The following is a 15767-nucleotide window of genomic DNA, read 5'->3' on the forward strand; positions in this document are numbered from 1 at the left end:
CGGTAAATCCTGCCGTTCGTTCAGACCTTCCACAGATTCAAAAGCAGTGTGTTTTACCGTTTCTCTCCGGTCTGACAGACGTGTTGACAGGTTCAGGCGTTTCTGACGCCCTGATCGGCGCTTACCACCCGTCATCTGCACGGAAGCGAACCCCCCGTCAGGACGATCGCTGCCGTCTCCGGATCAGAGCCAATTAAAAAGGCAACGAGAACATGTCAGGGAAGTGGCCGTTCGCATGCCGAGGTGTCTGCTGGAGTCGTTTTCTCTCACTGAAGAATGGCTCCAGGGCTGAGTGAAGTTCTTGGATTGGAAATGATGTAGTCATTTCTACTTAGAATTCATTACATTCATGAAAACGGGCTCATGTCTATTTAAAGCTCAGTGTGGTTTGCGTAATTCAGGAGAACTGCGTCGACACGCGCCGTGCTGTGGTACATTTCCTATCAGGCTGCTTTCAATTAGTCTGCAGCTGCAGCGTGCGCACATACATAACCGTCTGCAAACTAATCCTGTTGCTTCCTACAGCTGGATGCATATTCCACTGTTGTCCCCTGTCACATCTCCGGTTGTCTGCGCTTGATTGCTGGGGCCATCGCTTGGGAAATATTAAATGACCTGGCTGCCGAGCACCAGTCGAAGGTGCGCTGGAAGCGCTCATCACTTGGGATGTGGCTTTAATTTCTGCCAGGCGAGTCTGGCAACGCTAGGTGATGAATGTTAAATATAGACGGGCTGATTGCTGATCAAGCTGGCGACAGCTGCTGCGACCTGTGAGGCTTGCATCAAACAGAGAGCGGTTTGACGCAGGTACGGTTGCAACGTGTCTGAGGGGCATCAGAAATGGGAGTTGTTGTGCTCTGACACGAGGCAGCAGAGCAGCGAGGAGCCCCCACTTGGACAGGATTAACATCACTACAGGGTCCCTGTTAACTTGACTTTCCAGCCTGGGCAGAAATTAAAACTGAGATTTTAATAAATGTGGGCATTTTGCAGGATGAGGCCAAAACAAACTGCTAAGGATCTGAACCTCTGTTAGAGGTCACAGGACTGGAGGAGAACCTTAATAGCCACATATGAATGACGAGCTAGCACACAATGCTACTTACACAGTGTAGCGGCCTGGAGTTAAACGTGACCTCTGTTAAAGTGCTACGGCATAAAAAGGCAGATCTTCACACTTAAAGCAGAGGCAAAGCCTTTGAGCCGGTGATTGTAATCCCATGTTGGCTTTTCTGCTAAACCCACAGCGACGGCAGCCAAAGCGGCAACTGTCCACTGCAGATGGACGGCTGCAGCGCTCACGCAAGCACACTATTAACTGTACCTTCACAACAAAGGCTGTTCACGGGCTCCCGGCAGCAAGATGTGACGATCGCTACGGAAATATCGATCAAAACAGATTCAGGCCCTAAGATCTTTGTGAGCTCTCAGCTTGACCTAAAACCCCGAGTTGTTGATGTTGTGCGCAGTGGATATTAAAGCTTTCCTAGTATTCATTTGATGTTTAACTCTTCCTTTTTAAGCCTGTTGCAAATCCAGCTCGGAGGAGACGAGCTTCGTCTTTGTGTTCTGAAGCCACTTCGCTCGCAGCAGCGTCATTTCTGTCAAGATTGTATATTAAACTTGACTAATGATTCCCGCTCTTCAACAACCTGAGCCCCGACAAACCCAGCGAAGACGCTGTAGCTGCAGAGGCCGAAGCAGCAGCGGCACAATGGAAGATGCGTTCTGCTGCGTCGTTTAGGGAGTAACCACCAAAACAGTCGATGCTGATCAAGCAGCGTGCGCAGAATAAGGTGGGATGAAGTGGAGCACTTTGCTTTCCCACATTATCCACAATTGAAGTCCTGATCTTAGAGGAAGATAAATCTCCCGCAGACGCCGCGTCGTGCTGGTGTCTCCTCCTAAGCCGATCGGCTGTTTGTTTACACTAAACACAGGCGGCGAGTGCTCAATAAGCCGCGGAGCTCAACAAATCCTATTTTACAAACTCTGAACTGCATCTAAACTGCAGCCGTCTATCTGAACCCGTCCCCACAAAGACGCGATGTGAAGCGTGGTGTGAAACTCTCCCCGACGCATTCCTGCTCCGAATGGATAAGCAGCTGGGTTTGACAGAAAAGAGCTCGGCGCTTCGGGCGCTCGCCGAATAAACGCGGGAGGGTGGAAGCGAACCTAAACGGGAGGCGGCGGCGTGATTTGCAGTTTGTTTGATAGTAGTTGTTTTTTTACTTTAAATCTAATGTCGTGGCACAAGATGTGACGTAGTGGTTTAAACATTGATCGTGGGTATCGACGATCAGGGACAGCAGGTGCTGGTGTAATTGTTATTTACAGGTGCCTGTGATAGCATTTACTTTACAAGGGAAGCAATGAATGCATGTCTCCGATAACGGCACTGTGCATTGAAGTCGACTTTGCGCTCGCTATGAAACAGGTGTACAGACGCGAGACACAATCACCTTCACAAGTCTCGTAAATCTGGTGCAACTCTTCAAACGCAGACATGTTGTATATTTCATGGAAGCCGTTGTCGCGCAGGTGGGAAGAGGGGAGGCGTGTTTTTTTTTTGTTGTTGTTGTTTCTGGCAAAGAGCTGCCAAGAGCCTGACAAAACGGCAGCAGCTACAGAGACGGCGGCTTGAAAAGGAAGGTGGGGGAGACATGAGAGGAGGAAGAGGCACGGGCGTTTTGATGGCGGATCGGGAGAGGGGGGGAGCGTGTGAAGAATCAGAGCGGAGGAACGATAGCGAGATCAATGGGCACCTGCAGCCGCACATATTTTTGTCTTAGTTTAGAATATCAATGGAGATGGAAATGTGAGACGCACCCACAATGGAACGGGAGGCGTCTGAGCAGAGGGGTGGACAGACAGACAGGGCACAGACACAGACATCAACCAATAGAACGGCAGGAAGGCGGGAGTCGATAAGTGGAGACGCGCAGCGGTCACACTTGATGTGAGGCGTAAAGAGGCAGCGTGCTGTGGCTACAGTGGGAGAGACGTGTGGCCTCGTCTTAAAACAAGCCCTCGTCTCCGTCCTCCCGCCTCCAGGCTCCGCTCGTCACCCTGTCTCTGCCTCAGACGCTCGTTGGGTCATAACACGACCAGAGAACACAGCGGCGCGCGGTCCATTCAGCCTTTTGTGCGTCTTCTCCCCACATTATAACAGTGAGTTCAGACTCACTTGGTGTTTCTGCTCAATAAGTGGCGACACGCGTTCCCACAGATGTTTAGTGGAGTTTGGCAGGAGAGCGGTCTCTGCCTCCTCCGGTGGTGCAGGACTGATTACACTGATGAAGGATCGTACTTTTGATGAAGCAGAGGGTGGACGGTTGAAGTGCAGCATGTTGCAGTATGAAGGACGCGTTGAAGCAGCTGCTGCTGCTCTCGCAGGTGAACACAGGTATTTGTAATGCTACTGGCTGAATCCCTTGGTTCTCTGTCGCAGCTATAAAGCAGATACTTTTACTAGACCGCAGCCATCCATAATGCCCGTAATGAGCCCTTATTGGAATGGATGGGTTTGTGGCTGACACAGGACCAGGGGCCCGGGAGCCTCCGGGCCGGAGCCGCTACACAGAGTGACGGCGAACAAACACAATTACCAAGATGAAACTTGTTTCTGACGACACAAATCTCATACATGAGATGCAAAATGATTTGATTAATTTCAGAAGTGTGAGGTTAAATGGTTCCCCTCATGAGCGCACAGACTTTCCATATTTTCTTGCCCTACAGCAAAGTGCATGCTGGGAAATGCTGCATCCCATAGTGAGGGAGAAATCAAATAAACAAGAGGAGGAAGCTCGGCGCGAGTCTCCCTCCACTAACTCGACTGCTTTAATTTCACCACGCTCTGCAGTGGCTTTTATTGCTTTAGCTGCACCTGTGAACTGAGCATCCATGTATTAATTTCAGCTTTCAGACGCAATCTGATTTGTGCCCTCGCCTCCTTCGCGCTCTCATTCCTCCATTTTCTGTCTGCTGCCCCCCTCCGCCTTTGTTTGCTCTCAGGTGGAGCTGGAGCGAGGCAAGATCCTGCACATCAAGGCGCTGGCGCTGGGCGACCTGAACAAGGCCGGCCAGAGGGAGGTCTTCTTTGAGCTCAACGGACAGCTGAGATCTGTGCTGGTCAAAGACACCGTCGCCATGAAGGTACATGGGGGGAATGGGGGGTGGGGCGTCGATGGCTGATGGGGGAGGTATCGATGGTGGGAGAGGCAGCAGGGATCGTTAGTGGTACGAGCTGGTAGATGGATGAATGATGGATGACAGGTGGGGTGGGTTGAGAGAGGAAGAGATGTCGGAACAGATGAATAAATCACAGGCCCAAGGGGGCAGAGAAGGAACACTTCTTCAAAAGCATGTTTCCCAACTTAAACCCGAGTTGGGGGGAAGCAGATTTTCTGACCGCGCTCTTGGCAACGACAGCTGATGTTTATTCATAGAAACAAATGCTGTTATGATGGGTTGATGGGAGCTCAGCAGGGATGGATGGATGGATGGATGGATGGATGGTAGCTAGCTAGCTAGCTAGCAAGCACTGGGATGATGCCTGAAACCCGTCTGCTGCCTCCACCCAGGAAATGAAGTTCCATCCCAAGGCTCAGAAGTCCATCAAAGGGCAGGTGGGGGCGCCCATGCCTGGAAAGGTCCTGGAGGTCAAAGTGGAAGTTGGATCCAAGGTCAGTTTACATGTACCTGCTCACGTTTCTTCCATCGTGACTGAGGGTTGTGTTGTTATGTATGCGATTATCCTGCGGGGAAAGAGTAGTTTTACGCTCGGTGCCAAACCTCAAGGATCGCATTCGCTCTAAAGCAAACATTTTGAAAAGCACCCATCTGTGTCCCCTTGAATCCAGCTTGTGCACAAACACGGTGTAGGTGTGGGTCCCGCTCTCCCCGACACTGTGTTTGCATAAAAACAGCCATTATTTCCCCGGCGCCGAGTGTGCTTCACTCTTTGACCCGCTGCCGCCGCCGCGGGTCGCGCTCGCATTAATGCTGTGTGAACTCTCTCTATAATCACCAAAGGTGGAGAAGGGTCAGCCGCTGTGCGTCCTCTCGGCCATGAAGATGGAGACCGTGGTCAACTCCCCGTTGGCCGGGACCGTTAAGGCGGTTCACGTCACGGCCGACGCCTCCCTGGAGGGAGACGACCTGATCCTGGAGATCGAGGAGTAGAGGGGGGAGGAAGGGGGGGAGGGGAGGGGCCGGGCGGGGGGGACATTGAATCAGAACATGGGGAGAAGAGGATGAAAGGGAGGGAGTGGAGCGGAGCAGGGAGGACAGGAAGAGGAGGTCTTCACACACAAATCATATGAGCCCCAAGCGGCGCTGTGTGTTTCAGGAGACTGATGGTTTAAAGCACATACGATCCAACAAGCTTAAACAGGAGGCCGGCTCCCGGCGACACCTTAGGTGTGATGAGTAGGTCACAACATATTTACTAATGTCCTGTCAGCTTGTGGAAATTAACATTGTACATGACGCATTCCTTTACTTAAATACTAGTCTTAATGTGAGTTTACAGTGAGTGTGACACGTACAGGGTCAGAACGTCTCTATGCTCCTGATGACGTGCTACCAAACCACGTGATGATGTGATCATGTTTGCTTTTACATTTCATTTTCAGCCTCTGACATTAGTCACAGTGCATTCTGGGAATGTGTTATCACTGGTGGCATTTAGAATGTTTCCCCCGACTGTTTTGTTTTCATGACTACAAATGTGAGACGTCCTTTTAGGGAGAAGGCACGACGCACACAGGTGCTGAAGGAAGCAATAATTTGAGCTTAATTCCACCTTTTTATGTTTTCACAAAGAGAAGCACAGCAAAGCAGGCGGCTCAATGTGAGGGGCACGGTCACTGCACCAAAGTCAAACATGTTACTGTATCAGTAACAGCACACGGTTTATTTTTGTAATAATCTGATGTGAAAATGTTTCCATTTTTGACTTTGATATGAAGCCGCACTGAAGCACCGCTGGATAACGGGTGCCGCGTTTCAAACGCACCTCTGCTAAATTCAACCAATCCAGCCCCGACAGCCGCAGCGTTGAGGCATGCGTCTGTGGCCAGATGGTGTGACGTCGGAGAAGTTTCCTGCCCTGTCTTCAATGAGCCCGGCACAGATTAGGGTGAATGGTCTTCGGGTTGCATGGGGATTGTAGCACAAGGTGTAAATGGGATTACATGGCGCCGTAATCGGGCATGTGGTGTTATTTTCTGAGGCTCCGCTGATTAATTTAGGAATTAATTCTCTGTCAAATGATGTGAAATTAGCCGGACTAATAAGAGACTCTGGAGAGCGCCAGCAGCAGCAGCCTGTTTTATGGTGTGTGTGTGTGTGTGTGTGTGTGTGTGTGTGTGTGTGTGTGTGTGTGTGTGTGTGTGTGTGTGTGTGTGTGTGTGTGTGTACAGGAGGTGAAGCGTGTATGTTTTTGAACTAATTCTAAGACAAATCATAATGTTGGACCTGCAAAGCTGCCACACACGCGAAAAGATTTGAAACAGTCACAGCACACGCGCAAAAGTGAAACGCTGGTGCGTCGTCTCGTCTCCATGGCAACACACCGTCCAAAGCACTTGCAGCGGTGCAGCCGTGACCCCCCGTCGCCTGTTACGCGACCATGTTGACTAGTGACCTGTCTGGGGTCGGTCCCAGCTACAGGTGGAGGGTGATCTGAGCATGTGGCTCCGTCCCTTTTACGCGAGCACAGGGATCAGCGCGCGTCGACCGGGGCGCTCATTTAAAATACCACTTTTCACGCAGCCGCATTCTGTTCCATTATCTCCAACAATGAGTCACCTTTTACACTGTGCATGAGCAGCACAGGGGCCACGCCCGCCTGCGCGGTGGAAGCGTCTGAGTGGTTTGAACAAGCTGCTGAAGCGTAATGGTGAAGTTCCCTCCCGCTCCATTATCTCTCCTCGCGTGCCCAAGTTTCTATCCGCCCTCCTTCTCCTCACGCTCCCCCTCGTTCCGCCGCACACTGAATTTGCACAAGATGACATCATCATCAGCTCATGCAATAATGTACAGTGCGTGGCAGCGTTTGTGTGTTTTGACCCTGACATCCATCGTTTCAGTGTCAAATGTGACGCAAAGCAGGGTGTAATGTTGACCTGTCGTGAGCCCACGCCGCCAGGAGTGAACTGTTGCGAAGACAATGAAAATGGGGTCGGTGACATCTCTCTACCCTTTCTCTCGCTTCCTTTGTGTGTTTTCATGAAACCGAGCAGACTGGATGTTTAAGCAGGAGCTAGCTGCACATTAAAGTGTCTCCATGGACTTGTTCCTTCAAGTTGTCTGTTTTTCTCATATCTGCATAATCATGCTTTGAAATTAACCTTTGTGGTATAATCTTTAATAACAGAAGTAGTTTACATCAGCGTGTCAGACGCGAGTGTTCTTACAGGAGACAAAGCACAGGCTTATGGGAAACATGTACTGGATCATTGTCCTTGTTAAAGCTGTATGTACCAATAAAGATATAACTGAACCCACTGTGTCACTGTGTGTTGCATATCTCAGCTTCACCCAGAGCACGGCGGGACCGACGCCCAGCTGAAGGCCAGCTGTGGCCGACCAACACCATCAGGGCCTCAGCCGACCCGTCAGTCAGGGCCCTGCTCCAGAGCAGACTCATCAGCTCTGAGCTGCTTGGAGCCGTGCACCTGAAGGCTGTGGATGGTGTGGTGCACGTCAGGCTGTCGTCCTGCAGAGACAGCTAATAATTAGATATAACGTACACGACTCACAATAAGTTATTATATAACTATTATTTTAAGGATATTGTTATTTATGACTTTCCTATTTGCTCTAAATTTTAATGAAATAGTAATATCAAAGGTAAATTTTACTTAATGTATGAGAAGAAACACCATTTTCAATTGTTTAATATTTATTACCCCAAAAAGTAGACAATAACAAGGATAGGCCCAAATAACAAAAATTGACAGCATCAGTAGCGGGTGTTTCCACCATTTGGCAGCTTGACAGCGACGCCTCACGCTCCTCTCCAGCCTCATGTTGTTCTGAGGCAATGCGTTCCACTCATCTACAAGTGGTACACGCAGTTCTGCCAGGTCACGTGGGGGTGGGCTACGATCATGCAGTCTCCGCTTCAACTGGTCCCAGACCTGCTCCATGGGCTTCAGATCAGGGGACATTGATGGCCATGACATATGAGGCACTCCAACTTCCAACAAGTGGAGCTGTGACAATTCTGCCACGATGTGGTGGAGCATGAACAGAACGGGGGGGGGGGGATTGGAGGATGATGACGGGTTCTATGATGTCTGAGGTAAGAACGCGCAGTGACTGAGCCAACTACAATAACAGATCTGTTCTGTGCTGCCTGCCCAGACTGTTGCACCTCCTCCACCAAAGCTAACACTGGGGCCCATGTTGACCTCAGCGTGTCGCTCGCCTCGTATTCCCCAGCAACGGTGACGACCATCGTTTCTGTGCAAAGCGACCCGACGCTCATCAGTGAACAGGACCGTAGGCCACCGCTGCAAACGCTCACGGTGTCTTAATGGTGGTGGAATCACCTGCAACGGTCGTCTAGCGTTCAAGCCAAACCTGTGGAGTCGGTTGCCGACGGCAACACGCTGGGTCCCATTTTAAATACGTCCTCTCAAACTCAGCAGAATTCTTTTGGGGTGTGAACGGGTCAAATGATTTTCTTAGTCCGGTGCGTCCAAAGCGGTCGACGCAGCCACGACGGCCTCCTGTCCCTAAACAGGTCCAATAGATGGGCTTCAGGACTGATGAACTGCTCCGAATCAGGCCTGCGGCCCATTGATCTCCCACCGCCTGCACCATTAGGACGGTGATCGTTGGGGACATTGATCAAGTTGGATGTGGCCACTAGTTGACATTCTGGAGCTCGCGTGAAGCCTGCGCTGCTCACTGGTGGTATTAAGCCATGAACACGAGGTCAGACAGTTAGAAGTAGATGAGGTCTTTCATTTACAGAGATCAATAAGTCCCTATAGAAGTAAGTGGGGGGGGGGTCTTGGATTAAAAGCATCTTAACCAGGTTATTTCAGCAAACGTAAATCAAACTGAGCTGAAATAACACGTGTCACGCTGCTGCTGTTTATTTCGGGCCGGAGCGCTGGACCCCAGTGATCCGGTTCTGGGCTTGGTGCCGCTGACTGTGGCCTTGCAGAGGTTTTGCTATATTTGGTTTTAATGAAAAGCTCAACCTTTCCGCTATTGAAGCACATCTATTAACGCGGTCCTGGGGCTCTCGCATGTTGTCACAGTGTGCGCGAGCCGCCGTAAATCGACGATTGATGTGCATTAAATACACGTTTAGAGGAATAAATGGCTAATGAGGCCTCTGGTGGTTCCTCCTCATGGTCAGAGCCGGTTAATTGTCGGTAATAATGATCACAGCCGCTCCACGCAGATCTTAATTCCCGTCTTTTAGCGCGTGGACCGCCGCTTCAAACGCGTCCCTTCACAGCCTTGAATTCTCAGCCAGGCTGAACTGACTCGCGGGCGCGTGTCACCACCTTTCCATCTCCGCTCAGGTGTTAAATCTGAAAATCAACACGCGCTTATTGCGTTGGTGTGTGTTTAATAATGCAAGCGTGAAACAACAGAAGCATCTGAACGTGCAGGAGTGAAGCGTTAGTTTCTCGTGTCGGACGCTCCAGCTGCTCGGAGCCTCGGCAGCGGGAGGAAACGGGGATGAAGCCGCGCCGCACAATGGGCCGAGGAGCCGCTCCGACGGGGCGTCGGCGCCGCCGCGCGAGAAGCAAACATTTTCATTTCGCCGGGTCTCCGGGTCACAGACTAAATTTCTCATTTGGATCCCAGAATGAGAGCGCTTAATAACTCCTGGCTCTTATCTGTAAATGAGTGCCAGAGTTCAGATCCCCTTTGTGGCGCCCTCGCTGCTCATCCCTTTGTCCGCTTCGCCGCTGTCCAAATGAACGGCAAACAGCCGAGCCCCGTGCGCATGCGCCCGGCGGAGGCGGCCGCCGGCCCGGGAGCCGCTCTGGTACCGCTCCCTTACGGGGGCCACGGGGGCCGCTGCCGTGTGGAGGTACAGCTCTCCCTCTAATCCCCTCCCTGCTCCTCCGTAATCCCCTCACTGCTGGCTTTGCCTCTTTCTTCGCTGTAATTCTCCGGTCTGAATAAGGACAGAACCGACGCGGACACGCTGCGGCGTCTCACGCAGACGGGTCGCTCGGCTCTGAGCTTCACTCAGACGCGTCCCGGTCCGTCCACACTCTGAAAAGGTCCAAATGCTGCTTTTTTAATTTTCTCTCTCTCTCTCTCTCTCTCTCACACACACACACACACACACACACACACACTCACACACCCTGCTCCAGAATGAGCCCCGTTGTGGAAGTGAATGATGAGCTGTTGTGTATTGATCACACCAGAACACAGACAACTCCAGCTGGAAGCTTGAAGGCGTCACGTGACGGCAAATAACTAGTCGTGACACAGATCGTCTCCAGAGTTAATCCCTGTCAGGGCTTTTGAATGCAACAGCTTGTGACACCGCGAGTTGCTGTGTGGGAGAAATATGGTGAACAAGAGAAACGGCGTTGATCGTGTGTGTGTGTGTGTGTGTGTGTGTGTGTGTGATGACACATCTCATTAAGTACTAAAACGGCTCCACAGTGCTCGTTTAGCCAGAGGTGTCAAAAAGGCCACGAACGCGCACGCGGCGCGCGCAGCTGATGCCTTTTGTTTGCGCTGTCGCCGCGCGGACGCCGTGTCCCAGCGTGTGCGCATGCGCGTGTCTGAGAGGTTGACCCCTCTCTGCCACTGTGGGCTTAAAACGTTCCAGCTCGAATCAAAGCGCTGCAGCGAATATAAGAGGCGAGCCGACGAGAGCAGAAACACACACACACACACACACACACACACACACACACACACACACACACACACACACACACACACACACACACACACGCACGCGCGGGCAGCGAGACAGCGAGGATTGGATGCGACAGAGGGGGGAGAGAACGGCGACGCTGAGCCCAGACAGGAATTAAAGAATTAGGAAGGAGAGGATCAAAGACGCGCAGCCGCGCCGCTTGTTATTTTTGTTACCCGCGTGCGTCACAGTTTTGTTATTCCCACCAGTCGCGAGGCGTCTGTCCGTGCACCTACACGTGCCGCCCCGGGGTCAGCCAATGATGCGGTTACCGTGGCAACAGGTGTGTTCAGACGGACTTTGTCCCGCGCGGGCCCGTCTTACGCACGAACACGTCCGCGCGCCGTCTGTCCAGGAAGTGACAGGGAGACCGGCGTCCTGCGTTCGAGGCGCGCGCGACGTGTTAAAGTGACATCTTTAGATGTATTTAAACAAGCGGCGCTCGTGATTCATGGCTGCTCGTCCACGCTGAGTGTGTGAGAAGTCACACTTGTTCCTGCAGCGTGATCGCTCCACCTGTGGAAAATATCGGCGTGTGAAGGATCCACGCTTGGTCCCGTCACTGAGGCCACTTGTTTGACTGCGGTCTGTCACGTGCAGTCAGGCAACCGTCATAGTTAAAAAGACCACGTATCAGTCTATTACTGCGATCAGGTGCGTGCATGTACTCGAGACCCACCTGTACCGTACACGTTGACGACCGTTCTCACCAGCTTCAGGGCCACAGCCACAGGGGTGGTCGGGGTGGAACGAGCCCCCACGGAGCGAATGTTGAGCACATGCACTGGCAAAAAATTCCTCCTCCACAATCAGGTCTGGGATAAAAATGTGTATTTGTTTTCTATTTAGAGCTGTTGATATTGTTGTCGGGCAGAAGTTCTTTCTATGTGGATTAAATTCAATGTCCAAACTCAAAGTTGTGTATTTGACCTCCCCTACACAAAAAAAAAATACCAAAGCTGCAAAGACTTTATGAATTTTAGTGTAATACTCTCACTATTTCCAATGCTACCAATGCATTGGCCTGACCCGTTTTTGCAACTTTAACCCCACCAACATAGCAACACCATTATTCAAAGTTTTACACCGCAGAACACTTTTAAGCTGCGAAAGCATCTCCAGTAAATGTTTGTTAGGCGTCAGTCCCTTGTGATCACACCACAAAGCCTTCTTTTCTGCAGATTTCCTCCTTTTGTACATAATCAACAATCACCTTGTGTTTGTTTAGCTGCAACAAAACAGCTCGTGTCATACAGCAAGCGCTGCAGGTTGCCGTTAGCTGGAAAGACTCCGTTAGCGCTCCGCTATTCATTCACAGCTGTGCGTGAAAGTTCACAACTGTGGTCTCACAGCTGTCAAACATCATCCCGGGTTTTCAGCAGCTGAGGAAATGCACAAACAGCTCTGAATTATACAGTAAACGCTAACAAGTCCCAGGATTCAGCAGTGTAACAGGCAGTGATGTATCGAGATGAAAAATACAAAGACAGACCGTGTAAGAGGAGTCCTGATGGATGGTGATTTCTTCTTTAGCCCAATCTGTCTGATGCACTGATTTAATGTTAGTGATAATTCACCGGCTTCAATAAATCCACTCCAGGTCTCCCTATGTAGACACCAGACAGTCAGTGTTTGGTCAAAGTCAGGTACTCGACGACTGAGACGTAAATGAAGTACAGTAAATGAAGGGGAGCAGAGCACTGAACCGGTGAAATAAAAAGTAATTGTTGCTCAGTGGAAACTTTTACAGTACAGACAAGGCCACGTATCCACTAAGCACTGTTTACGGTACAGATCAGTGCTGCACACTTAAAAAAGCTCTTTGTTGGATAGGAAACTTTTTATTTGATTGTTTTACAGACAAACTAAATGACCTCTATGACGAATAAAAAACACAGAACGCTCAATTTCAAGCAGGGTGTTGAATATTTATTGGGAGTGTTTAATGCTATAGAGCTAAACTCATGGTTAAGTGACCACAGAAACCTGGTCATGGATAAAAGTTTTATTCAGAGCTGAAGAAAACACACTAGGAACTCTTCAGACTAATTTACATGCTCTAATTCAAAAAAATGCAGATGTTGATCTGTAATGGCACCAACTGGCTACTGGTTAATAAACCCAGTGTTTGTAACAACAATATTTGTAAGGATTTGCATCTGTTAGAAACATGATGATTCATTCTGCTGTACTTTATTCAAATTCAAATAAAATTCTGACTTCTGACCTCGTTCCACAATTGTAATTGTAGAGTTGTTGCCTGCAGCATTCGCACTTGAGTGGGATCAGATCTTTTGCTGAACTCTCCCGCTTTGCGCTGTTGTGTGCTCACACATTGTCGACGCGTGAGAACATCTGCAGTGGGAAACTCAGAAGACGCCTGGAATAGCTCCAGGTGGTCCACACCCAGCTTTAGCTCACGCTACTGTTTCCTGCTGGTGCTTGTACGAGTGGAGGTGATAAAAAGCATCACAACCACGAGGTTGCGTGTCTGCTCCGATGCTGATGATGATGTGCACTGACAAAGGAACTGAGGCAAAGCTGACTGTAGGAAGGAATAAGGAAGCTACGATAAGCTGGTGAAGACACAAAAACAAGGTGAAACAAAAACACACCCTTGTGGTTACATTAAAATGGGATCTCACCACTGACATAATGCCTCCCCTTGCCCTTAACCATCATAACTAAAGGCACCCATCTCACCCGCTTCGGATGTTATCAGCCATTACGAATGGGCTGATCAGAACTTATCAGCGCATTCGAATGGGCCAGTAGGTGCCTGCTCTGCCTCCTCGCGAACAGCTAACAGCTAGCTAAGTTGCTATGTTAAGCAGCTTTAGAGGTTATTGTGGTTGGGGTTAGGGCTGGATAACGGGTGGGGGGGTTCAGGTTACAGTTAGCTAACACAATACCGCTAGCTACTTGCTAAGTTATGCTCGCTAATAAATCAAAAACAAAAACTTTGATCCTCCCGTCGGAACAACAACCGCTCAACAGCGCCCCTACTGACTCTGCTGGTTAAATCATCCGAGCCGTGATCAACCTTACGGATCATTGACAACGATCTACCGCACCTATTCACCGCTGCCAGCAGGTAGATGGGCACCTACCGGCTCATACGTATGGGCTGATAACCAATGATAATGACCATTGAATGGCGTGATAACGTCCGAAGCCGCTCCCCATCTAACCTTTGCTCTAATCTGAACCAAAACTCAATTCTGACCTCAGCCCTAAAATCACATCTTGACCCTCAAACAGGCCTTCAAAAAAGTGAGGACCAGCCAAAAGGCCCCACTTTGGTAGAAAAACAAGAATTTGAAATAGAATAGAACAGCTGCAGGTGTAATAAACTCATTGTGAAGGCCTGTTTGTAACAGCCAAGGTGTCTGATCAGAATAAGACCAACACCTCCTGCCAACGGGGCCGGCCTCTGCAGGTGTAGAGGTCCTGGAGGCATTCCCTCTAATGAAAACCACATTTACCTTCCAAATATGAAAGGATTTGTGTTTTTTGTCAAGCAACCAGGCTCGGATGTGGAAATAATAGCGTGCCTGCAGAATAAGAGCGGGCTTTAAATAGAGCTATAACCGTGCGAATTCCCCGTGAGAAGCGCTTTGCTGCTTCTCCTTTGGTCGCGAGTCCGCTCCCCCAGGGTTCTGTCTCTCTAGAAGCGAGTTCAAAGGTTACAAACGCACCTAGAGGCCAAAACATGCGGCGCCTCACAGTTCTGTAAAATCACTTCAAATAGCAACAACTAGCGCCGACGAGGCACAATCGGTGATGCAACCTGCGCGGCGGCTTCCTGCATGAAAACCCGGCTCGTCGGATGAACGTGTGCCTCGGCTCGAGCAAATCGCTTTCCACCGGCACCTCGGAATCTTCTGGTGGAACTGAGCCGATAATGAAACAGAGGCGAGTAATGGAATGAAGAAATAGCACAAACAACCCGGATACACCTGCTCCGCCGCGATTCTCATTATGTCGGAGTTCGGGTTTTGCACAGCTGCGCAGGTTAAACGAGTGCGAGATGCGTTCGCTGACCCGCCTCGGCTTCCGTGACCTGCTGAGGCAGAATCACGGGCCCAGGGTCACCGCGAGAACCCGGCGCCGGGCTTCACGCACGCGTCCCCAGCTCACACGACGGCTGCAGGCTAACATCGGCCGCGGTGAATTACCCAGTGACCTCGTCGCCCCATGACCTGGCAAAAGGCTGAGGATTCGATGAGCGGCGGAATAAACCGAGGGCGGTCCTGCAGCCGCCTGATATGCTGAACCTTGCTGTGAGAAAAAGAGCTCATCCCATCGACTTCATTGAACCGCCGCTATAGCGGCAGCTCCGTCGTAACAACGAATGAACTGCCTCTCTTTGTTGTGGAGAATGAATCCATTATGAGCGTTGTAATCAATAGGATCTTCGAGCCACATCTGGCCTGCTGTTTTCTACTCCTGCCTGACATTAAACAGACAATGATGAGGAGCTAAAGGCCTTGTCTGATTCATGCTTATGGGCCATGTTGGCAGAAACACAAATGCTGGTAAATTGTGACCTTGGAATTTTATATTGAATTGGAGCCGTGTGATTATCAGCTTGACAGAACAGGAGGTCTGACTTTATAAATGTAGAGCAGGTGATAAAGGATCCAGACGTGTGATAACACATCAGAACGACTGATTCCCAAGATCTTAGTTATTAGCACAGTCGTGTTCAGAGGAGCAAACAGTCACTGAGCCCGACAGAGAAGAGGCCCGACTTATAAATTTTGTAGCTACTTGAATTTCATGAAACCCTATTATTAAAATACACTTCAAGAAGAAGACAGAGAGAGAGAAACCTCATCAT

General features: G+C 50.2%; 1 protein-coding gene across 3 annotated transcripts in view; it reads left to right on the plus strand.

Annotated features, from left to right (window-relative positions):
• The window catches only part of LOC114842774 (pyruvate carboxylase, mitochondrial-like), a 189206-nt gene extending 181696 nt beyond the window's left edge, over positions 1-7510 (plus strand). For all 3 annotated transcript variants that reach the window (XM_029128632.3, XM_029128641.2, XM_029128650.3), the window contains exons 25-27: positions 4018-4158; positions 4587-4688; positions 5038-7510. In XM_029128632.3, coding sequence (XP_028984465.1) covers positions 4018-4158; positions 4587-4688; positions 5038-5187 — 393 coding nt within the window. In that variant the 3' untranslated portion in view covers positions 5188-7510. The remainder of the gene's footprint in view (positions 1-4017; positions 4159-4586; positions 4689-5037) is intronic.
• Positions 7511-15767: the final 8257 nt, after the last annotated feature.

This window comes from Betta splendens, chromosome 2 (genome assembly GCF_900634795.4).
Source record: "Betta splendens chromosome 2, fBetSpl5.4, whole genome shotgun sequence".
NCBI classification, from domain to species: Eukaryota; Metazoa; Chordata; class Actinopteri; order Anabantiformes; family Osphronemidae; genus Betta; species Betta splendens.